Raw genomic sequence first — 24,414 nt, forward strand, 5'->3', positions numbered from 1 at the left:
ATGATTTTATGTGACCATTGACATAAAATATTCTATATTTTTCAAACTGGCCACTAGCGTTCACAGTAGGCTAACACTACCTTTTTTTCTATAGCTCACTTGTCAGCTTTGCTGTGTAGACTGGGACAGCATGAGCAGAGTCATGTCATTATCATTAGAGGGTAGTGAAGATAAAGGGGGAAGTCTGGGACACTTAATAATTTTGCAGGCAGTGTAATCTTGTCACTGAGTACATTACGACTATGATTTATTTTGTTGCTATGAATTTTACATATTTATTTTTATTTTAGTTTTAACTTTCTGGGAATGGAAACAAAGAGGAACCCCTTTGACAATGAATATTATAACGGGATCTGTGACCGAGTTCGAGATGGTAACACGAAGACCTATTACCGCAAGCCGTGGAATGTGGCCGCTCTCGTCTATCAGGTAGCAAACCACAATGTTCTCCTATTGGGACTTTATTTGCTACTATATTATTATCTGCTTAAGTCTCTCTTCTCCTCTTCCTCTCGCTGTCGGGGTCCCTCAGGGCTCAGTCCTTGGCCCTTCTCTTCTCACTCTACACGGCCCCAATTGGACAGACCAGCAGCAGATTTGGCTTTCTGTACCATCTTTATGGTGATGACACACAACTATACACGTCATCCCCTGACTTTACCCCCGCTGTACTACAGAACACCACTGACTGTCTGTCCTCTCCACAGTGCGGCCCCCCTACATCTCCTCATTTCTGTCTATTACCCTAACCATCCTCTCCACAGTACGGCCCCCTTACATCTCCTCCCTCATTTTGGTTTGTCACCTACTCGTCCTCTCCACAGTGTGACCCCCCTACATCTTCTCCTCATTTCTGTCTATCACCCTACCCCATTCTCTCCACAGTACGCCCCCCTTACATCTCCTCCCTCATTTCTGTTTATCCGTCTACCCGCTTGTTACGCTCCGCAAGCGACTTTTGCCTAACATCTGAACTAATCCATACCTCCCACTGCCAGTTCCAAGACTTCTCCCGAGTTGCACCAATCCTCTGGAATGATCTACCCCAAGCAATTAGGACTGCCCACATTGGGATATTGCTTCTAGAAAACTCACCCCTTACCAGTCCAGGACATACCAGCATTTGCTTAGATTGTTTCTAAAACTGGTGCAGGAGGAGAGAGGACCCTGCCCACTGAGGGCTCACCGTTTACAAGGGATGGGTGAGGATACAGTAGATGAGGGTAGTGCTGGTCATGCAGTGGTATGATGAAGCTATGCTTACTGCAGGCTGTAGGCTTGTCAGAAGAGGTGGGTCTTCAGGTTCCTTTTGAAGGTTTCCATGGTAGGTGAGAGTCTGATATGTTGGGGTAGAGGGTTCCAGAGTAGGGGGGATGCGCGGGAGAAATCTTGTATGCAATTGTGGGAAGAGGAGATAAGAGGAGAGACGAGAAGGAAGTCTTGTGAGGATCGGAGGTGTTCAGGCTGACAACGTACTCGGTCCATACTGACCCATCACTACTACAGCAGATACCCGCATCGGAGGCTAAATCATACAAGCCCATCACTTCCAAGCTGCAGCAAAACGAAAGATCAGCTCAACCTCTCACAATCTCCAAGCATGACTCACTGATAACCCTTTCCCAATGGACATTTCAAGTGTGAGTGTTAGATGACCCACTGTGCAGTGTCTGATAAGGCCCCACATCAGACTCTTCAGCCCAACACCTCTCCTGCAATAGACAAGACGTTTCAGCCACTGGTGACCTGAAGAACAAGTCACCTTTGGCCTCTGGTTCATGGACATTGTCCTGATGGAAAAGCACCAGGTATAATGCTCTACCAAGACCAAACACATGTTCACTTTACACCACACCACAGCCCTCTTGACCAGAACCACTCACCTTTATCATTTTCAGAATCACAATATCAACTTCCATGTCGTCATTGAGTCCATCATGACATGGCATCACATCCATCTCTCTACAAATCAAATCAAGCTGTCTTGCCACGTAGGTATAGGAGGTACACATGCAGCAATTGCAGCAAAATTCTAGTTTCTAAGACTCAAAGACTCTTTGCGACATAAAAAATGGCACATGCTGGTGTGGGAACTTGGTATGAGTTTCACATTTGGGTGTTATGTCATTGTGTCATAATCTGGAGATAAAAATGGGCCTGGCTAAATCCAATTCAATTCTGACTCTTGAAGACAATGATGTCATGGCAATTTGGAGACTCCAGCAGTCCGCATACCTATAAGAGAATAACATGTGAACTGAAAAGTGGGACAAAAGAATAAAATTGACTAAAATTAACAATTGTTTTTTTTTATTTTAATTCTTTTTTTTTATTATTATTATCCAGACCAAAGCTGATAAATCGTTTACCACCGAAACCTTTGATGATTCTGTGAGTCTAGTGACTAAGCTCCTAAAAGAACACACCCAAACGTTGGAGGTATCGCTATCGTTTAAAACAAGCCCTTCTGATTTGAACGGCACCACAATCGGCGCGAATGCAGGACTAAAACATTCTAAAAATGAAAGTATTCAAACCTTGAAAGAATACTCCCAGAAAACGGTAATAACACAAAGCATTAACTGTTTGAAAATGGTATTTTTGTTGTTGTTGCACTACTGTATCTATTTGGTAGAATTAAGCAAAAACATTCTCAACATTTCCCGTGACTATAAAACTACCAAGAATATGTTGTCTTCCAAATCATGTGGCATCGTCTTCCACGTTTGGAACTAGCGGTAGTCAATCTTGCATGAAAAGTGTATCTAATGTCTAGAGGGAACGATAGTGGTTAAGTTCTTGGAGGCCTCATCATGGACTCTTCAATGGCCCTTTCTGGTTTTGTAAGTCAACGGATAGTTGATGTCCACCAATATAGGTTTCAAAAGACACCAAGATGCCCTTCAAAAAGAGCATATTGTCCCGTGGCCCTTAGATGGCCAACTTGGTAGAGGAGTTGAACATGGCCGTATATGTCCTGATTTTCATCAATACGGGTCATTTTTTGCCAGCTAACCATGAACACCATGTTCTTATGGTGCCACCAACTGGGATACCATAAAAGGGACAGCATTCAGAAGACCCCATTCTGTCACAACCATGGTGATATTACTAAAAGTCTGACTGGCCTCCTGTACAAAGAACCAACCCTACGTTTCCAACATTTGAATTAGAATATGGGATAATTGGTGGTCACATCACACAATGATATTGATGGGCGATGTTAATCTTTTGCCCTTTCGTTGTTGACCTCCCTTTTGATCGAAGAGTTCTTTAGACCTCTGGCAAACAGTTTATTTTGCTCACAAAGATTCAGATTGTCATGTATTTACCCAATGAAAACATAGTGTTACATGGAAGTCATTGAGATAGGCAATCATTCACGTAACACACGGCCGGCACCAGTTGAACAGCATGTCTCTACGCCGGATAATAGAAGGATGTCCCAAGTGAGCTTTCTTCCCCTATGATGTCTATTTGTATATTTGTAACAATTGCAGTGACAAAACACCTTTTAAAAAACAGGCTGCATCCAGAATAAAAAAAAAGTTCAATAAGGAATTAGAAGGGTAAAATTAAAAGAAAAAGAAAGCAAAAATTAAGAGTGTTGGGGTTGCAGGAATCTACATACGACACATTGTGTATTATACAGTCATGGCCAAACGTGTTGGCATCCTTGAAATAAAGCATCCATAAAATGAAGCATTTCTCCCAGAAAATTATTTTAATTACACGTTTTGTTATACACATGCTTATTTCCTTTGTGTGTATTAGAACAAAGCGAGAAAAAAAAGAGAACAAAAAATTCCAAAAATGGTCCGGACAAAATTGTTCGCACCGTCAAATTAATATTTCGGTGCACACCCTTTGGATTAAATAACTGCAATCAATCGGTTCCTATAACCGTCCACAAGCTTCTTACAACTCTCAAATGGAATTTTGGATGACTCTTCTTTTGCAAACTGCTCCAGGTCTCTCATATGTGAAGGTATTTATTAGATTTCTCTGCAGGTGATCAATGGGATTTAGATCCGGACCCATTGCTGGCCACTACAGAACTCTCCAGCACTTTGTTTCCATCCATGCTTTCTGACAATGGACACTACATTGTGATCCAAAATTCTTTGGTAATCTTCAGATTTCATGAAGCCTTGCACACAGTCAAGGCACCCAGTGCCAAAGGCCGTAAACCAACCCGAAGACATCTTTGAACCTCCACTATGTTTGACTATAGGTACTGTGTTCTTTTATTGTAGGCATTTTGTTTTCGGTAAACAGTAGAATGATGTGCTTTACCAAAAAGCTCTTTCTTGGTCTCATCTGTCCACAAGACGCTTTCCCAGAAGGATTTCGGTTTACTCAAGTATATTTTGGCCAACTGCAATCTAGATTTTTATGTTTCTCTGTCAGAAGTGGGGTCCTCCTTGGTCTCCAGCCAGTTCATTTCATTTCTTTTAAATGATGACTGATAGTTCACTCTGACACTGATGAACCCCGAACCTGCAGGACAGCATAAATTTCTTTGGAACTTGATTGTTGCTGCTTATCCACCATTCAGACTATCCTGCGTTGCAACCTTTCATCAAATTTTTGCCTGCCGTTCACATCCAGTGAGATTACTTACAGTGCCATGGGTTGTAAACTTCTTGATTATGTTGCGCACCGTGGACAAGGAAATATCAAGGTCTCTGGAGATGGACTTGTAACCTGGAGATTGTTGATATTTTTCTACAATTTTGGTTCTTATGTCCTCAAACAGTTCTCTTCTCCTCTTTCCTCCATGCTGAGTATGGCACACAGACACACAACGCAAAGATTTAGTCAACTTATCCCCTTTTTATCCGCTTACAAGTGTGATTTTCATATCGCGAAACCTGTTACTTGCCACTGGTGAGTATGAACGAGCATCACATTCTTTAACCACAATTTTGGTAAGGTGTCAACTGTTGTGAATTCTGTGGCAGAGCTCCCTCCTGTGGTCACAAGTAGTACTTCGGCTGATTCTCTCTGTGAGCTTCCGTTGGTGGAGGAAAGTGGTACTGCGGCTTCTGAGTTTCCTTCCTCAGGTGATGTGGTGAGGTCGTTAGGTGCTTCTCTACTTAACTCCACCTAATGCTTTGATCCTGGCTTCCTGTCAATGTTCCAGTGTTGGACTTGTTTTTCCCTGGATCATTCCTGTGGCCTGCTGCTCTGCATAGCTAAGTTCTTCTTTGCTATTTGTTTGCAATTTTTTCTGTCCAGCTTGTCTAATTGTTTTGCTGGAAGCTCTGGGACGCAAAGGGTGTACCTCCGTGCCGTTAGTTCGGTACGGAGGGTCTTTTTGCCCCCTTTGCGTGGTTTTCTTTAGGGTTTTGTGTAGACCACAAAGTTAATTTTCCTATCCTCGCTCTGTTAAGAAAGTCGGGCCTCACTTTGCTGAATCTATTTCATCTCTACGTTTGTCTTTTCATCTTAACTCACAGTCATTATATGTGGGGGGCTGCCTTTTCCTTTGGGGTATTTCTCTGAGGCAAGGTAGGCTTATTTTCTATCTTCAGGCTAGTTAGTTTCTCAGGCTGTGCCGAGTTGCATAGGCAGAGTTAGGCGCAATCCACGGCTGCCTCTAGTGTTGTTTGGAGAGGATTAGGGATTGCGGTCTGCAGAGTTCCCACGTCTCAGAGCTCGTCCTATGATTTTGGGTTATTGTCAGATCACTGTATGTGCTCTGACCGCTATGTCCATTGTGGAACTGAATTGCCTTTCATAACAGTACAGGAAGCCAAAAGTGCTAATGATTCTCAATAGAGGGAAAAAATAAGTTCTGAGACCATTTTTTTTTCTTTGCACTGTGTTTTGCCTTTTTTTTTCCCCTAGACATTTGGGTGGTTCAGGACACAGGTGTAGCAATGGACATTAAAGGTCTGTCTTCATGTGTGGATCAGCTCACGGCAAGAGTTCAAAATATTCAAGATTTTGTGGTTCAGAATTCTTTGTTAGAACCGAGAATTCCTATTCCAGATTTGTTTTTTGGAGATGGAACTAAATTTCTGAGTTTCAAAAATAATTGTAAACTATTTCTGGCTTTGAAACCTCGCTCCTCTGGTGACCCAGTTCAACAGGTTAGGATCGTAATTTCTTTTTTGCGTGGCGACCCTCAGGACTGGGCATTTTCTCTTGCGTCAGGAGATCCTGCATTAAGTAATATCGAAGCGTTTTTCCTGGCGCTTGGATTGCTGTACGATGAGCCTAATTCAGTGGATCAGGCAGAAAAAAATTTGCTGGCTCTTTGTCAGGCTCAGGATGAGATAGAGGTATATTGTCAGAAATTTAGAAAGTGGTCCGTGCTCACTCAATGGAATGAATCTGCTCTGGCAGCTATGTTCAGAAAGGGTCTCTCTGAAGCCCTTAAGGATGTCATGGTGGGATTTCCTATGCCTGCTGGTTTGAATGAGTCTATGTCTTTGGCCATTCAGATCGGTCGACGCTTGCGTGAGCGTAAATCTGTGCACCATTTGGCGGCATCACCTGAGCTTAAACCTGAGCCTATGCAGTGCGATAGGACTTTGACCAGAGTTGAACGGCAAGAACACAGACGTCTGAATGGGCTGTGTTCCTACTGTGGTGATTCCACTCATGCTATCTCTGATTGTCCTAGGCGCACTAAGCGGTTCGCTAGGTCTGCCACCATTGGTACGGTACAGTCAAAATTTCTTCTGTCCGTTACCTTGATCTGCTCTTTGTCATCGTATTCTGTCATGGCATTTGTGGATTCAGGCGCTGCCCTGAATTTGATGGACTTGGAATATGCTAAGCGTTGTGGGTTTTTCTTGGAGCCCTTGCAGTGTCCTATTCCATTGAGAGGAATTGATGCTACGCCTTTGGCCAAGAATAAGCCTCAATACTGGACCCAGCTGACCATGTGCATGGCTCCTGCACATCAGGAGGTTATTCGCTTTCTGGTGTTGCATAATCTGCATGATGTGGTCGTGTTGGGGTTGCCATGGCTACAAGCCCATAATCCAGTATTAGATTGGAAATCCATGTCGGTGTCCAGCTGGGGTTGTCAGGGGGTACATGGTGTTCCATTTCTGTCAATTTCATCATCCACCCCTTCTGAGGTTCCAGAGTTCTTGTCTGATTACCGGGATGTATTTGATGAGCCCAAGTCCGATACCCTACCTCCGCATAGGGATTGTGATTGTGCTATCAATTTGATTCCTGGTAGTAAATTCCCAAAAGGTCGACTGTTTAATTTATCCGTGCCTGAGCATGCCGCCATGCGCAGTTATGTGAAGGAATCCCTGGAGAAGGGGCATATTCGCCCGTCATCGTCGCCATTAGGAGCAGGGTTCTTTTTTGTAGCCAAGAAGGATGGTTCGCTGAGACCTTGTATAGATTACCGCCTTCTAAATAAGATCACGGTTAAATTTCAGTACCCCTTGCCATTGTTATCTGATTTGTTTGCTCGGATTAAGGGGGCTAGTTGGTTCACCAAGATAGATCTTCGTGGTGCGTATAATCTGGTGCGAATCAGGCGAGGCGATGAATGGAAAACTGCATTTAATACACCCGAGGGTCATTTTGAGTATCTAGTGATGCCATTCGGACTTGCCAATGCTCCATCAGTGTTTCAGTCCTTTATGCATGACATCTTCCGAGAGTACCTGGATAAATTCCTGATTGTGTACTTGGATGACATTTTGATCTTCTCGGATGATTGGGAGTCTCATGTGAAGCAGGTCAGAACGGTTTTTCAGGTCCTGCGTGCTAATTCTTTGTTTGTGAAGGGATCAAAGTGTCTCTTTGGTGTGCAGAAGGTTTCATTTTTGGGGTTCATCTTTTCCCCTTCTACTATCGAGATGGATCCTGTTAAGGTCCAAGCCATCCATGATTGGACTCAGCCGACATCTCTGAAAAGTCTGCAAAAGTTCCTGGGCTTTGCTAATTTTTATCGTCGCTTCATCTGCAATTTTTCTAGTATTGCCAAACCATTGACCGATTTGACCAAGAAGGGTGCTGATGTGGTCAATTGGTCTTCTGCTGCTGTGGAAGCTTTTCAAGAGTTGAAGCGTCGTTTTTCTTCTGCCCCTGTGTTGTGTCAACCAGATGTTTCTCTTCCGTTCCAGGTCGAGGTGGATGCTTCTGAGATTGGAGCAGGGGCTGTTTTGTCGCAGAGAGGTTCTGATTGCTCAGTGATGAAACCATGCGCTTTTTTTTCCAGGAAGTTTTCGCCTGCTGAGCGAAATTATGATGTGGGCAACGGAGAGTTGCTGGCCATGAAGTGGGCATTCGAGGAGTGGCGTCATTGGCTTGAAGGAGCTAAGCATCGCGTGGTGGTATTGACTGATCATAAGAACTTGACTTATCTCGAGTCTGCTAAGCGGTTGAATCCTAGACAGGCTCGTTGGTCGCTGTTTTTTGCCCGTTTTGACTTTGTGATCTCGTACCTTCCGGGCTCTAAAAATGTGAAGGCGGATGCTCTGTCTAGGAGTTTTGTGCCCGACTCTCCGGGTTTGTCTGAGCCGGCGGGTATCCTCAAGGAAGGAGTAATTGTGTCTGCCATCTCCCCTGATTTGCGGCGGGTGCTGCAGAAATTTCAGGCTAATAAACCTGATCGTTGTCCAGCGGAGAAACTGTTTGTCCCTGATAGGTGGACGAATAAAGTTATCTCTGAGGTTCATTGTTCGGTGTTGGCTGGTCATCCTGGAATCTTTGGTACCAGTGGCTAGATCCTTTTGGTGGCCATCTCTGTCACGGGATGTGCGTGCTTTTGTGCAGTCCTGGGGGATTTGTGCTCGGGCTAAGCCCTGCTGTTCTCGTGCCAGTGGGTTGCTTTTGCCCTTGCCGGTCCCGAAGAGGCCTTGGACACATATCTCTATGGATTTTATTTCAGATCTTCCCGTTTCTCAAAAGATGTCAGTCATTTGGGTGGTCTGTGATCGCTTTTCTAAGATGGTCCATCTGGTACCCTTGTCAAAAGTGCCTTCCTCCTCTGATTTGGTGCCATTGTTCTTCCAGCATGTGGTTCGTTTACATGGCATTCCGGAGAATATCGTTTCTGACAGAGGTTCCCAGTTTGTTTCGAGGTTTTGGCGAGCCTTTTGTGGTAGGATGGGCATTGACTTGTCTTTTTCCTCGGCTTTCCATCCTCAGACTAATGGCCAGACCGAACGAGCCAATCAGACCTTGGAAACATATCTGAGATGCTTTGTTTCTGCTGATCAGGATGACTGGGTGTCCTTTTTGCCTTTGGCTGAGTTCGCCCTTAATAATCGGGCCAGCTCGGCTACCTTGGTTTCGCCATTTTTCTGCAATTCTGGGTTCCATCCTCGTTTCTCTTCAGGACAGGTTGAGTCTTCAGACTGTCCTGGTGTGGATACTGTGGTGGACAGGTTGCAGCAGATTTGGACTCATGTAGTGGACAATTTGACCTTGTCCCAGGAGAAGGCTCAACGTTTCGCTAATCGCGGACGCCGTGTGGGTCCCCGACTTCGTGTTGGGGATCTGGTTTGGTTATCTTCTCGTCATATTCCTATGAGGGTTTCCTCTCCTAAGTTTAAACCTCGTTTCATTTTCCGTATAGGATTTCTGAGGTTCTTAATCCTGTGTCTTTTCGTCTGACCCTTCCAGATTCTTTTTCCATACATAACGTATTCCATAGGTCATTGTTGCGGAGATACGTGGCACCTATGGTTCCATCTGTTGACCCTCCTGCCCCGGTTTTGGTGGAGGGGGAGTTGGAGTATATTGTGGAGAAGATTTTGGATTCTCGTGTTTCAAGACGGAAACTCCAGTATCTGGTTAAATGGAAGGGTTATGCTCAGGAAGATAATTCCTGGGTTTTTGCCTCTGATGTCCATGCTCCTGATCTTGTTCGTGCCTTTCATGTGGCTCATCCTGGTCGGCCTGGGGGCTCTGGTGAGGGTTCGGTGACCCCTCCTCAAGGGGGGGGTACTGTTGTGAATTCTGTGGCAGAGCTCCCTCCTGTGGTCACAAGTAGTACTTCGGCTGATTCTCTCTGTGAGCTTCCGTTGGTGGAGGAAAGTGGTACTGCGGCTTCTGAGTTTCCTCCCTCAGGTGATGTGGTGAGGTCGTTAGGTGCTTCTCTACTTAATTCCACCTAATGCTTTGATCCTGGCTTCCTGTCAATGTTCCAGTGTTGGACTTGTTTTTCCCTGGATCATTCCTGTGGCCTGCTGCTCTGCATAGCTAAGTTCTTCTTTGCTATTTGTTTGCTATTTTTTCTGTCCAGCTTGTCTAATTGTTTTGCTGGAAGCTCTGGGACGCAAAGGGTGTATCTCCGTGCCGTTAGTTCGGTACGGAGGGTCTTTTTGCACCCTTTGCGTGGTTTTCTTTAGGGTTTTGTGTAGACCGCAAAGTTACCTTTCCTATCCTCGCTCTGTTAAGAAAGTCGGGCCTCACTTTGCTGAATCTATTTCATCTCTACGTTTGTCTTTTCATCTTAACTCACAGTCATTATATGTGGGGGGCTGCCTTTTCCTTTGGGGTATTTCTCTGAGGCAAGGTAGGCTTATTTTCTATCTTCAGGCTAGTTAGTTTCTCAGGCTGTGCCGAGTTGCATAGGCAGAGTTAGGCGCAATCCACGGCTGCCTCTAGTGTTGTTTGGAGAGGATTAGGGATTGCGGTCTGCAGAGTTCCCACGTCTCAGAGCTCGTCCTATGATTTTGGGTTATTGTCAGATCACTGTATGTGCTCTGACCGCTATGTCCATTGTGGAACTGAATTGCCTTTCATAACAGTCAACCCCAAAAATGGGCTACACAAAATGGTTATGTGTGGAATTATGTCCAATTTGCCTTTTTCCCCTATTTGTTTGGGTAGTTCCAATACACACAAAGGAAATAATCATATGTATAACAAAACGTGTCACTGAAATAGTTTTTTGGGAGAAATACTTCACTATCTGGAACAATTTCAAGGGTCCATGACTGAAGAGAGCGGGAAATTAAATATTTTTTTACTTTTCTCTTAGAATAAACAGTATCTACGAGTGACCGGAGAGATTCAGCTTGGAACTTTCCAAATGAGAACTAGAGGCGCCATGGTATCGACGGTTTTCGTTGAGGACCTGAATAACCTCCCTCCGTTCTACCAAAAGACAGAATATTTTGCTTTTCTAGAGATGTACGGGACGCATTACGCCACCTCCGGAGTCGTTGGTGGGAAATACGATTTGATTTATGTATTGGATTCCAAGTCTATGGAAACTAAAGGTACGGGAAATGGAAATGCTCGGCTGGGTCCTTCACTTGTGACTCCAGCAGTCACAATACTTCAACTCTCAACACGTTGACATCCCGCCAGGTTGTGAAGGAGGGAAAAATATGGTGGCAACATTATACATCCATACCAAAAGACTTCTTGATTTTAGGAAAAAATGTAAAAAAAAACAAACCTTGAAATATGAACTGAGCTGTATTGACCTGTCATTTCAGAGGTCACCGACCGCACTGTGACGACTTGTCTCGGATTCAATGCTGGTATAAAGGTGGAGGCTAAAGGGATTAATATTGCAGGTGATGTCAAACCTACCGATTGTGAAAAGCTTATTTCCAACACCGCAGGTGAGCGTCCCTCCAATTATCATACATACCAGTCAGATACATTTGTGCCTATTTTTTGTCTGTTTTTAGTCTTTTTTTTTTGTCTCCAAATTCTTCTTTTCTTCTTTTAATTTGCGCCTATTTTGAACTCTGTTTTACTTTTTTTTTATATTATTCTTTGTTCGCTCTTGTGGCAGTAGCTGTAACATTTGCAATCCAGAGGTTTGGGACCAAATCATTTCCGGCTTTTTAAAAAAGTTGCAAAACTTTTGCAGAACTATATTACATTGCCCCTATCCGCCCGTTTCCTGAAGTAAATTCTGAAAATTTTTGGTGCAAATTTCAGAAGTTTCGTGCGACATTTTATCGGATCATGAAACTTTTGGCTTTAAAAAAGGTACAAAAAAAAGAGTCAAAGACAAAAATAAAGAGCCTTTTTGATTTTGCACAAAATTCATGAAATTGCATGCATTATTTTGAAGAATTTTGAGCCAATTCCATAAAGAAAATAAAAAGTGATTTTTTTATTTTTGTTTAAATGCAATGAAATATTGGACACAGATTGGGGTAAGTGAAGCAGAAGATGAATGGACCTCCAGATAGAAAACAAGATACAATTAGTTTTCACTAAATTGAAAAATAGGCGATATCGAGAGATGTAAAAAAAAATAAAAAAAAAAGATGAACAATCCAAAACTCCATTAAAAACAAAAGACCATCACAGCAATAAAAAGCCAAAAATAAAAATAAAAAAAATAAATATTGTAAACATACGCCTTCTAGAATACGGGGTAAAACAACTAAGAAATAAAAACAATATAAAAATGTAGAATTGCAGTAATTAGAAAAAGCAGTGAGTCCCTAAATAATAAAAATAAATAAAAAATAAATGATAAAAACTAATTTGACCCTCTCTACTTTCGTTCTTGCATTACTAATAAAATAAAAAATAAACAGTTTGTATCACCGTGTACAAAAAAAATCCCATATATCAAAATATAAAAAATAATTTATCTGAACAGTAAATTGCTTCTGTTTTTTGTTGCCTCACCTTCCTAAAAGTACAAAAAAGCAACAAAAGCGATCACAAACTCTCACATAAACCCTGAAGTGGCTCATCATGCAGAAAATGATGCCATTGCACACCTCCATTGATGGAAAAATATGGGTCTCAGAAAATGGCAACAACCCAAATTTTTTTTTTTTTTTTTTACAAATTTCAAAAAAATTTTTTTAACTACGGTACTTAAGTGCATCCCATATCCCCCCCTTCCCCATATAAAGGAGTTTGTTAAGAACATAATCATATGAACCTGTGAAATCTATTTTCAGGTCATTTTTACCGTACAACGGACATCATAAAGACCAAACTCCCTAAAAAACTGTGAAATAATATTTGGTTTTCAGCATTTCACTGCACTTGGATTTTTTTTTCCAATTATTCAGTACATTATATAGGAAAATGAATGACAATATTCAAAACTTAAATTCGTCCTACAAAACACAGCCCTCGTACTGCAATGTCAGAGGGAAAAATAAAAAAGTTATTGTTCTCAGAGGAAGTAAGGGAAAAACAGAATCACAAAAAATGCTCAGTCGCGAAGGTGTTGTTATTAAAGAGGGCCTATCTCCTGCCATAAATGTTTTCTACATTTGGCGTAAATGTCGCTGTTCTCCTGAATCCGGTGATATTTGTCTTTTTTTTTCCTGCGCCTCTCCGTTCCTGAGATATGGCTCCATCTTCCCTGTTCATATATCTAGCCTTGTTAGCCAACTGAGCATGTCCATATGTAAGGGGGCCAGGGTGGTAGTCGTGGCAATGGTCTGTTCTGTTCCCACACCCTGGCGCCCCACAGATGAAATGCAAAGTCCTTTCTGCTGCATGTGCAGCGTGCACCACCGCACAGTCACAGGCTCGGTCAGGTTCCCCTCAGCTGGTCCACATTCATGAGCTCCACAAATCACTTCAGAGATGGTCTCTTTCCAACAGCTTAACTTTACTAGGCAGCAGCGTATTCATCACACAGGCAGCATAATTCACACAGAGCCACACATCCTGCACTTTCCCTGCCATCCGGGCCGACGCTATTCTTTCTGCAATATTAAAAAAGGCCGCTGACAGCACATCAGTAGTGTGATGCAAGCTCCAGTCCAACGACCCAATTGGAAGTGAACAATCTTAGAAATAATGGGAACAGCATCCAGTCCAGGTGATGAAAAAATGCAATAGCTTTATTCTGCCGTAATGCAACGTTTCGACCCAAGAAGGTCTTTGTCAAGCATACGCAATACACATAATGGCCGCCTTATATAGTGTGGTGGCCAGGGCCGGACTGGCCATTTGGCAATTCTGGCAAATGCCAGAAGGGCCTGCCTGGTTGTGGGCCGCCTTGTCTTCAACATTGTTAACAGAATCGGTGTTCTCAAGACAGCCATACTGTTAAGAATTGTGATGGAGCACACAGTCGCTGACTCCATCACTTACCCCAGCAGGCCACGGATAACATTAGTATATTGGTCTTGTAGTAAATCTTACTTACCTCAATCCAGGGAAATACTAGTAATATATTCCATCTGGTGCTTGAGGACGGGGACAGCATGGGCCTGAATGATTTCAAATGCCAGGGCTGAATTTCAGTCCCAGTCCGTACCTGGTGGTGGCACATGCTCAACAATCACTAGCAAGGTACCGCCCATTGTCAAATACATATAAAATACATAAAAAAATAAACAAATAACACCAATAATGATATATGCATCCTAAATCACCGATTTCAAATCAACAAAAGAAACAAAAACATACAATTTATACAACGAAAACTTGTGTATATTAACCCTCTGTGTATAAACCTGGCCAATCACAGACAGGCATCCCAGTTGTCACAGAAACCTAAAACCTATCGGGCTCAACTATCTAATATAAACAAAGCCAGAACCTATCAGAATCGAAATCCTTCCTGGCGCTCAAATCGCCTAATGATGGACCAATCACGAATACTCACTCAATCCAGTGTCGCATAAGAGCAACTCCTATTCGTCGCTCAAACTTCCATATCACTAACGCGCATGCGCGTGCAGCCGCCGGCGCCAGCGCGTCACGTGACCAAGTCACATGATTGCACTACCATTCACGGCTGCATAGCTAACGAATCATACAAGGAGCGTCATGTTGTCTCCCCGGCAACCCGGGTTCTGCATCTCAATAGTTTAACACCTTTGTGACTTACTGCATTATAAAAATAGGAAAGCACCAAGGTGAATTATATCCTCCGGCAGTTATATCTAATCCAGATAACCGAGAACTGACCCCATAAATAAATAAATCCAATCCATTATTTATTAGTTTGTCTATATCAACTAGAGACAGGGTTCTTCAGGCAGAATAAACCAAAACAAAAATAAATATCAACTTAAAAATTATCACACACTAAAAAATGCATAAAAACATCAAATAACTGGAGGTTTGAGCGACGAATAGGAGTTGCTCTTATGCAACACTGGACTAAGTGAGTATTCGTGATTGGTCCATCATTATGCGATTTGAGCGCCAGGAAGGATTTCGATTCTGATAGGTTCTGGTTTTGTGTACATTAGATAATTAAGCCCGATAGGTTTCTGTGACAACTGGGATGCCTGGCTGTGATTGGCCAGGTTGAGGCCAGTCGCACACGTCCAGATAATTCCGGTACCGGAAAAATCGGTACCGGAATTATCCGTGTCCGTGTGCTTACGTTGAACATCAGTGTGGCACACATGCGGTAGCCGTGTGCCGCCCGTGTGCCGACTGAGGACCACACGGACCGTGCAGGAGACAGCGCTAGAGTTAAGCGCTGTCCCCTGCGTGCGGTGCTGAAGCCGGTACTCATCCCTTCTTCCCAGCAGCGTTCGCTGGAAAGAAGGAATGAATAATCTTTTTTTTTTATTTATTTTTGTTTTTAAAATAAAGTTGCCGGTAATCTGCCCCCTCCCACCCCCTGTGTGCCCCCCGCTGGCATTAAAATACTTACCCAGCTCCATCGGCGCTTACATCCTCTCAGCGTCGCTGTTTGTCCTGTATGAGCGGTCACGTGGTGCCGCTTATTACAGTAATGAATATGCGGCTCCACCCCTATGGGAGGTGGAGCCGCATATTCATCACTGTAATGTGCGGCACCACGTGACCGCTCATACAGGACAAGCAGCGACGCTGAAAGGATGTAAGCGCCGAGGGAGCTGGGTAAGTATTTTAATGCCAGCGTGGGGGCGCACAGGGGGTGGGAGGGGGCAGATTACCGGGAATTTTATTTTAAAAACAAAAATAAATAAAAAAAAGATTATTCATTCCTTCTTTCCAGCAAACGCTGCTGGAGAGAAGAAATGAATGGGACTTCAGCACCACACGCGGGGGGAACAGCGCTTACAGTAGCGCTGTCTCCTGCACGGCACACGGACTACACACGGACAACATCCGTGTGCGGTTCGTGTTTTACACGGACCCATTGACTTTAATGGGTCCGTGTGATCAGTGCGCTCCCACGAACACTGACATGTCTCCGTGTTTTCCAAACGGACACACGGTCCATGAAAACACGCTGACATGTGCAGAGACACATTGATTTTAATGTGTCTACGTGAGTCAGTGTCTCCGGTATGTGAGGAAACTGTCACCTCACGCAATGGAGCCACTGACGTGTGAAACCGGCCTTATACACAGAGGGTTAATATACACAAATCTTCGTTGTAGAAATTGTATGTTTTTGTTTCTTTTGTTGATTTGAAATCGATGATTTAGGATGCATATATCATTGGTGTTATTTGTTTATTTTTTTATGTATTTTATATGTATTTGACAATGGGCGGTACCTTGATTGGTGAGCATGTGCCATCACACTATATAAGGCCGCCATTATGTGTATTATTTATGCTTGACAAAGACCTTCTTGGGATGAAATGTTGTATTATGGCAGAATAAAGCTATTGAATTTTTTCATCACCTGGACTGGATGCTGTTCCCATTATTTCTAAGTTTATTCTTTCTGTAATCTATCTCTCTTTCTTCCCAGCATTCGCTGCCATACCTCTGTTCTGTCTATACCTTCCTTTTCCCTGCCATCCGGGCAGCCTCTTTGGACAGTCTGTGTCCCATCTGTGCCTTCCATGTCACCAGCCAACTGTCAGCCCCTCGTCTGGTTTCAACTGGGAAAGGTTCCGGGAATGCCACCTCAGCTGCTCCCGCCCCTGTCTTAGACCTCGGATCCTTCTTGGGGATGGTCCTGTTGAGCTGGTGCCCGACTGTATTATTCTGCATCCTGGGGCCCCTTACTGTCATAGCAGATTTATCCCCACGGCCTGCAACTGTCTGCTTCACTGCTCCTCACATCTCACCCTGGGCAAGCCTCTAAGCAGGAAGTGCCTGTCCTATATCTTCCTGCTCTGTGCTGCTCTGTGACCCCTCTCATTTGCTTAACCCCTATGCTGCCTGTATCTAACTAATGTTCTTATCTCTATAATGCCCCCTTCTACTCTAATCCTTTATGGTCCTAATCTATGTCCTAGTCTATCCCTAAGCTTAAGCACAATACAGAACAAATGTACCACATTACGGTACATGACAGTAGCATTAGGAATCTGCACATTACATTAATAAACACTGAGGTGCCGCATGTACTTGTATGAACAAGAGAGAGGAGGCACGTGAGGGTCCCCGACACCTCCTTACACTCCTCCTTCCTAGAATATGGTCGTCCTTGACCATGGTGACACTTGTCAATGTAAAAGTGTTAGAAAATGTATATTTACTGTATATTCACAATTAATACAGTCTTTATCCAATACTTGTGGTAGGTCAGCCGTGACCTCGGCTCCACTTGGTTGGAGCCCTGGAACAAAAGAGTTCAAGTTCCTTCAGTGTGTGTTCGATTGACCCCAGTTCCCTGGCTCCTGGGACCCGTACACATTTGGTGTCAAACATCAACAATTTAGGCCCGTGGGCCAGTCCTTTTATACTCTGGGTAACCAAACACAGGAAGTCACTTTTAACACATGGCCCAGTGGCCAGCTCAGCATCAGTCCATTTAATCCTGACCAGGCTTGCTCCTTGGGTCCTCCTGCACAGGTTCTTCCTCCTCCCTCCTTTTAATAGATTCCGGACCCATGAAAACACCAGTGGGCTGCTTTTATCAGGTGGCAGTTCAGGGTTAAAACAGGTACAGTTCAGGGTTAAAACAGTTCAGTTCTTAATGCAGCCGCACACACAGTCCATAGTGATGAACCCTTTTAAGGTTTCTGTCCCATAATCCAGCAGGGGATGAGCAACGTGTGAAAATAGAACTTGGATGGGAGGGAAACAAACAACAGTCCCTCAACTGTGACCATACAGGTCACCACCGACACTCATTCCTGGTGCCATCCAGAGCTCCCTGCCCTTCCGGAGATGCGGAACAGTCTCTTCCTTGGTGCAACCGGCATGACTCTTCTCTATTAAAGGGGCCGCCTTCATGCCTTGCCACTGGAATAGTGGGCCGTGCCTCGGTCCTGAATCAAAATAAATGTATGGCCTGAAGACCTGCTAGAGGACGACTCATCACTACTCCAGCTTCTTTCCTCCGGCAACAGCCGGCTCAGCAAACTTGGAGCCTCCTGCTCCCATGACCCGACTGTGGCCACTGCATCCTTTAAGGGCGCCTCTGCCCTCTGGCTTTCTGTAGGTGCCACGCATCATCTGGGCAGACGTGGTTCCTCCGCTGGGGCGCTGCAACTCCTTTAAAATTTGGTGCTCCCAACGTTTTTTCTGTTCAATCATTCCCGTTACCCACTGGGCCTCTTCTACCGTGGGATCCTGGAACTCATCCAGGTAGATGCCGCAGGGAGATTCGGAGGTCGGGGAAGGAGACGGAACTGGAGTCTGTGCAGGAGGTGAGGATAAATGACGCACTCTCTGTGACTACAGCCAGCTGCGACGGTCCTCCACTGCGGCCGTGCGTACTCGGGATCACGGCAGCCACAATCTCTCTATCCAAGACTTTCGGTTTCTCGATCACTTCTACCGCCTCTGGCTTCTCCATGTCCGCGGTGTCCTTGCTTTCCGCGATCTTCATCTGCACAGGTATCTCACTTGGCAATGGCATCTCTCTTCTGAACATGTTGTCTTGCTCCTCTGGGCACCACCCGTTTGTGGGTGGAGTTACTTCCGGCTGCCCCACTCCTTCCTCAGGACTCTGCTGTAGGGGTCGGGGCCTCTTTTTCTTCTGCCCTGCCTATCTAAGGCGGGCACAAGTCACTATGGTATGTGGCCTCGGCTCAGGCCACTGCTTCCTCCATCTTCACGCTCTTTTCTCCTCAGGACGCCCACGATGGGCGATACTGCTCTCAGTTTTTGTGCCACTGACCACCATCTTCTTGTCAATGTTCGGCACCAGCTTTAAATCATTAATAACCGTCATTTTTTACTCTCTCATGGCTGCTATCCTCAAGGCTCCTCCGCTCTCTGCACACAAGGTATCGGCATCCTGCCGATTACGCCATTTCTGTAATGTGGCCAGGGTGGTAGTTGTGGAAACATTCTGTTCTGTTCCCACACCCCACAGATAAAATAGAAAGTCTTTGCTTCTGCATGTGCAGCATGGACCACAGCACACTCGCAGGCTCTGTCAGATTCCCCTCAGCTGGTCCACATTCATGAGCTCCACAAATCACTTCAGAGAAGAGGTCTTTTTCCAACAGCTTAACTTTATTAGGCAGCAGCATATTCATCACACAGGCATCATAATTCACACAGAGACACACATCCTGCACTTTCCCTGCCATCCGGGCAGACTCTATTCTTTCTGTAATCTCTCTCTCTTTCTTCCCAGCATTCGCTGCCGTACCTCTAGTCAAACTCTGTTCTGTCTGTACTTTCCTTTTCCATGCCGTCCGGGCAGCCTCTTTGGACAGTCTGTGTCCCATCTGTGCCTTCCATGTCACCAGCTCCCTGTCAGCTCCTTGTTCAGTTCCAATTGGGAAAGGTGCTAGAAATGCCATCTCAGCTGCTCTCACCTCGGATCCTTCTAGGGGATGGTCCTGTTGAGCTGGTGCCCTACTGCACTACTCCCCATCCTGGGGCCCCTTACTGCCATAGCAGCTTTATCCCCACAGCCTGCAACTGTCTGCTTCACTGCTCCTCACATCTCATGCTGGGCAAGCTGCCCAGGCTTCTGCCTCTAAGCAGGAAGTGCCCATCCTATATCTCCCTGTTCTGTGCTGATCTGCTCTGTGACCCCTCCCATTTGCTTAACCCCTATGCTGCCTGTATCTTACTAAGGTTCCTTTCTCTATGATGCCCCCTTCTACTCTAATCCCCTATGGTCCTAATCTATGTCCTAATCTATCCCTAAGATTAAGTGCAATACATAACAAATGCACCACATTACAGTACACAACAGTAACTTTAACAAACTGCACATTACATTAATAAACACTGAGGTGCCACATGTAATTGTATGAACATTGACCAAGTAGACTTTCCCCAACAGTCATGTCATAAATTTGCCTTATAACATCTGACTAATCTAACCTCGTCCACAGAAACTGAAATGTCGGTTTTAGCGCAAAATAGATGACAAAGAGCATGAATGATTGAAATATTTGGTGCACACTAGAAAAGAGAAAAAAATGAGTCAATTAAAGGAATAATATGTGGACCTGGTGGAGCAGTTGGATACAATGTAACATGATTTTGCAAGTTTTTTAACACCAAATTTAAAAAAAAAATGCTTTGATATATTATTTCCCCCAATATCTCTGATTTTATATTACAGGAGACACAAAAAGTGACTCGGTGATTGAGCACGTCGTCTCATTTGTGGAGGGAGGAACGATAGATTTTGCAACGGTTATACAAGAGAAACTTTCCCGGAGAGAAACCAACATTGACGTTGACCTCTTTGTGAAATGGGCGCACTCTCTAATAGATGCTCCGGCCGTAATAAAAAGGAAGGTAAAGGAGCAGATGATGGCACGAAACATTGGTGGAGTGAAGCACCTCCAGGGGCGGGCTGGGCCGGGTGGCAGAGGGGCATTTGCCCCCTGGGCCGGTCACTAAGCGCACCTCTAATGGAGGCAGGCACAGAGCCGTTATGGGGCCCCAAAGATGAGTGGCCCTGTCCCCAGTCTAATTCTGTAAGCTTACCTCCAAGCCATTTTGGATACTGCAGGACATTCCCAAATATTTGGGAAGCTGTTACAAGGTCCCAGGTTGGAGGGATGTTGTCCCATTGGTGGACAGAGCATTGGTGCAACCCGTGCAGCTACACCGGGGCCCAAAATGTAAAGGCAGAGGTGAATTTAGGTTTTCCAGCACCCGGTGCAAGAATTTGGTTTGGCGCCCCACACCCTGAAGAGGTTTGAGTAGCCCTCATCTCACCGCTTACATGTGATTTGCACACGTACAGTCACATTCTGACGAGCTGCTCTCCATAATACTCTCAATAACCGATGAAAAACTACAGCCCCGCTTCAATGAGAGAAGCAGGAAGAGAAGCGGCAAGCAGAGCTGAATCCTGACAGCGAGGATATTACACGCCGTTAGGATTGGCGAAAGGGCTTCATTTTAGTATTAAAGGGCTTGTCTAGGTTTGTGATGAAAGTCTGCAGTCACTCTATGAGACTGCAGACGTCTGAATCCTCACATGGCACTCACTCCATGCTGTCAGAATTCTCTGGTGCCAGCGGTGAAAGCAGAAAGTCATACAGTTAGGTCCATATATATTTGGACAAAGACAACATTTTTCTAATTTCGGTTACAGACATTATCACAATGAATTTTAAACAAAACAATTCAGATGCAGTTGAAGTTCAGACTTTCAGCTTTCATTTGAGGGTATCCCCATTAAAATTGGGTGAAGGGTTTAGGAGTTTCAGCTCCTTAACATGTGCCACCCTGTTTTTAAAGGGACCAAAAGTAATTGGACAATTGACTCCAAGGCTATTTCATGGACAGGTGTGGGCAATCCCTTCATTATGTCATTCTCAATTAAGCAGATAAAAGGCCTGGAGTTGATTTGAGGTGTGGTCCTTGCATTTGGAAGGTTTTGCTGTGAAGTAAACATGCGGTAAAGGAGCTCTCCATGCGGGTGAAACAAGCCATCCTTAAGCTGCAAAAACAGAAAAAACCCATCCGAGAATTTGCTACAATATTAGGAGTGGCAAAATCTACAGTTTGGTACATCCTGAGAAAGAAAGAAAGCACTGGTGAACTCATCAATGCAAAAAGACCTGGGCGCCCACGGAAGACAACAGTGGTGGATGATCGCAGAATAATCTCCATGGTGAAGAGAAACCCCTTCACAACAGCCAACCAAGTGACCAACACTCTCCAGGAGGTCGGCGTATCAATATCCAAATCTACCATAAAGAGAAGACTGGATGAAAGTAAATACAGAGGGTTCACTGCACGGTGCAGCCACTCATAAGCATCAAGAATAAAAAGGCTAAACTGGACTCTGCTAAAAAACATCTAAAAAAGCCGCACAGTTCTGGAAGAACATTCTTTGGACAGATGAAACCAAGATCAACCTCTACCAGAATGGTGGAAAGAGAAAAGTATGGTGAAGGCGAGGTACAGCTCATGATCCAAAGCATACCACATCATCTGTAAAACCCGGCGGAGGCAGTGTGATGGCGCGGGCATGCATGGCTGCCAGTGGCACTGGGTCACTAGTGTTTATTGATGATGTGACACAGGAATGAATTCTGAGGTATTCAGAGCCGCCATACTGTGTGCTCAGATCCAGCCAAATGGAGAAAAACTGATTGGTCGTCGTTTCATACTACAGATGGACAATGACCCAAAACATAAAGCCAAAGCAACCCAGGAGTTTATTAAAGCAAAGAAGTGTAATATTCTTGAATGGCCAAGTCAGTCACCTGATCTCAACCCAATTGAGCAGCATTTCACTTGTTAAAGACTAGACTTCAGACAGAAAGGCCCACAAACAAACAGCAACTGAAACCACAGCAGTGAAGGCCTGGCCGAGCATCAAAAAGGAGGAAACAGCGTCTGGTGATGTCCATGAGTTCAAGACTTCAGGCAGTCATTGCCAACAAAGGGTTTTCAACCAAGTACTAAAAATGAACATTTTAAAATTATTGAATCTGTCCAATTACTTTTGGTCCCTTTAAAAACAGGGTGGCACATGTTAAGGAGATGAAACTCCTAAACCCTTCATCCAATTTTAATGTGGATACCCTCAAATGAAAGCTGAAAGACTGAACTTCAACTGTATCTGAATTGTTTTGTCTAAAATTCATTGTGGTAATATCTATAACCAAAATTAGAAAAATGTTGTCTCTGTCCAAATATATATGGACCTAACTGTATAACCTCCACTATGCAATTTGCATACTTCCGCCACATTTAAACTAGACTTGTCCGGTCTCGCGAAATGCAAGTGAATCGAGTGAGGCAGCGCATATCTAGTCGTCGCCATGTATGCAAATCACATCACAGAATCCTGACAGCGTGCAGGGCATGCGCTGTAAGGATACAGAAGCCAGCAGTTTCTTTGAATGAGAAGGTGTGTCCAAACTTTTGCTCTGTACTGTATATATTATCTATCATCTATCTATCATCTATCTATTTATTATCTATCAGCTAACTATTATCTATCTATTATTTTTCTATTATACAGTATACGGTAGCTATTATTTATCTATCTATCTATCTATCTATCAATCAATCTATTATCTATCGATTATCATCTATCTCCTATGTATCAGCATTTGCTGCCATGTTTAGATGCTCAGATTACGGTTTGATATCACTGATCATGTCTTTGTATATTTCTTTTTCTCGCCCCCGGTGTAGCTCTCTCCCATTTACACCCTGGTTCCTATTGACCTAAGAGACGCCTACATCAAGACGAAGAACCTGGAGCGCGCCATTGAGGATTATGTGGATGAATATAATGTGTGTAAATGTCAGCTGTGTAAGAACGGTGGCACGCTGGTGCTACTGGATGGGGAATGTATGTGTACGTGCCCGCTGGGGTATCACGGCATAGCCTGCGAGACTGTGGCACACGATCTAGCCAAAAGTAAGTCCCACCATTTACATCAATCTCCAAACTAAACCTCTGTGTTCTCTAGTAACAAATGTATTTATTTATTTTATTTATTTACAAATATTAATTTACATTTCTTTGCATTTTTCAAAAAACGTTGTGAACTATCGAAAATAACTTTCTGGTTATCACTTTGGAGGTGAATGACTGTAAATTTGTATAAAAAGTGAAGAGATTGTAGAACTCCTTATTAATCGGGAGATTTTTTTTCTTTTTTTTTCTCTCTTTCATCAATTTTTTTCTTTCCTTCTTTCAGGAGCCAAAACCTTTTTTTATTTTTGCTTCCACATAGCCGTACGAGGGTTTGTTCCTTGAGAGACTAGGTGTAGTTTTGTATGGCACCATTCACTTTACCTTATAATCTACTGATAAACTAAAAAAAAAAATCCAATTGTGGGGGGGGGAAAGGGCAAACCCCTCTCCCCCCACCCCTCCTAATTCTGCAATTCTTTTTTGGATTTCGTCTTATGACGTTCATTGCCCGGTAAAAAAATGATCCAGTAACTTGATACTCCGGGTCAGTGCAATTTCGATGAAGCCGAACATCTAAATCCACAACATACAACACAAAAACCACCCAAAGAGCGAACATAAGAAAGTAACGCGATATCACTTCATTCATTCCAAAGTCACATGTGACTTACTAATGGATCTGGAAACCCAGCGATGAGATGGAGAAATTATTTGGCCATTTACATAATCACAGGACTAGAAGTAAGTGTGAGAAGATAAAAAGAGTATGAACCGTGGGATATAAAGTACATAAAGAAAAAAGGTGTTTTTTCACTTTT

The 24,414-nt window shown here is 44.0% G+C and overlaps 1 protein-coding gene across 1 annotated transcript in view; it reads left to right on the forward strand.

Annotated features, from left to right (window-relative positions):
- Positions 1-24,414, forward strand: part of C9 (complement C9) — a 41,319-nt gene that overhangs the window by 12,004 nt on the left and 4,901 nt on the right. The window contains exons 5-10 of the mRNA XM_069745918.1: positions 291-429; positions 2,347-2,562; positions 10,973-11,213; positions 11,436-11,564; positions 20,321-20,499; positions 23,368-23,596. Coding sequence (XP_069602019.1) covers positions 291-429; positions 2,347-2,562; positions 10,973-11,213; positions 11,436-11,564; positions 20,321-20,499; positions 23,368-23,596 — 1,133 coding nt within the window. The remainder of the gene's footprint in view (positions 1-290; positions 430-2,346; positions 2,563-10,972; positions 11,214-11,435; positions 11,565-20,320; positions 20,500-23,367; positions 23,597-24,414) is intronic.

This window comes from Ranitomeya imitator, chromosome 1 (assembly GCF_032444005.1).
Source record: "Ranitomeya imitator isolate aRanImi1 chromosome 1, aRanImi1.pri, whole genome shotgun sequence".
Classification (NCBI taxonomy): Eukaryota; Metazoa; Chordata; class Amphibia; order Anura; family Dendrobatidae; genus Ranitomeya; species Ranitomeya imitator.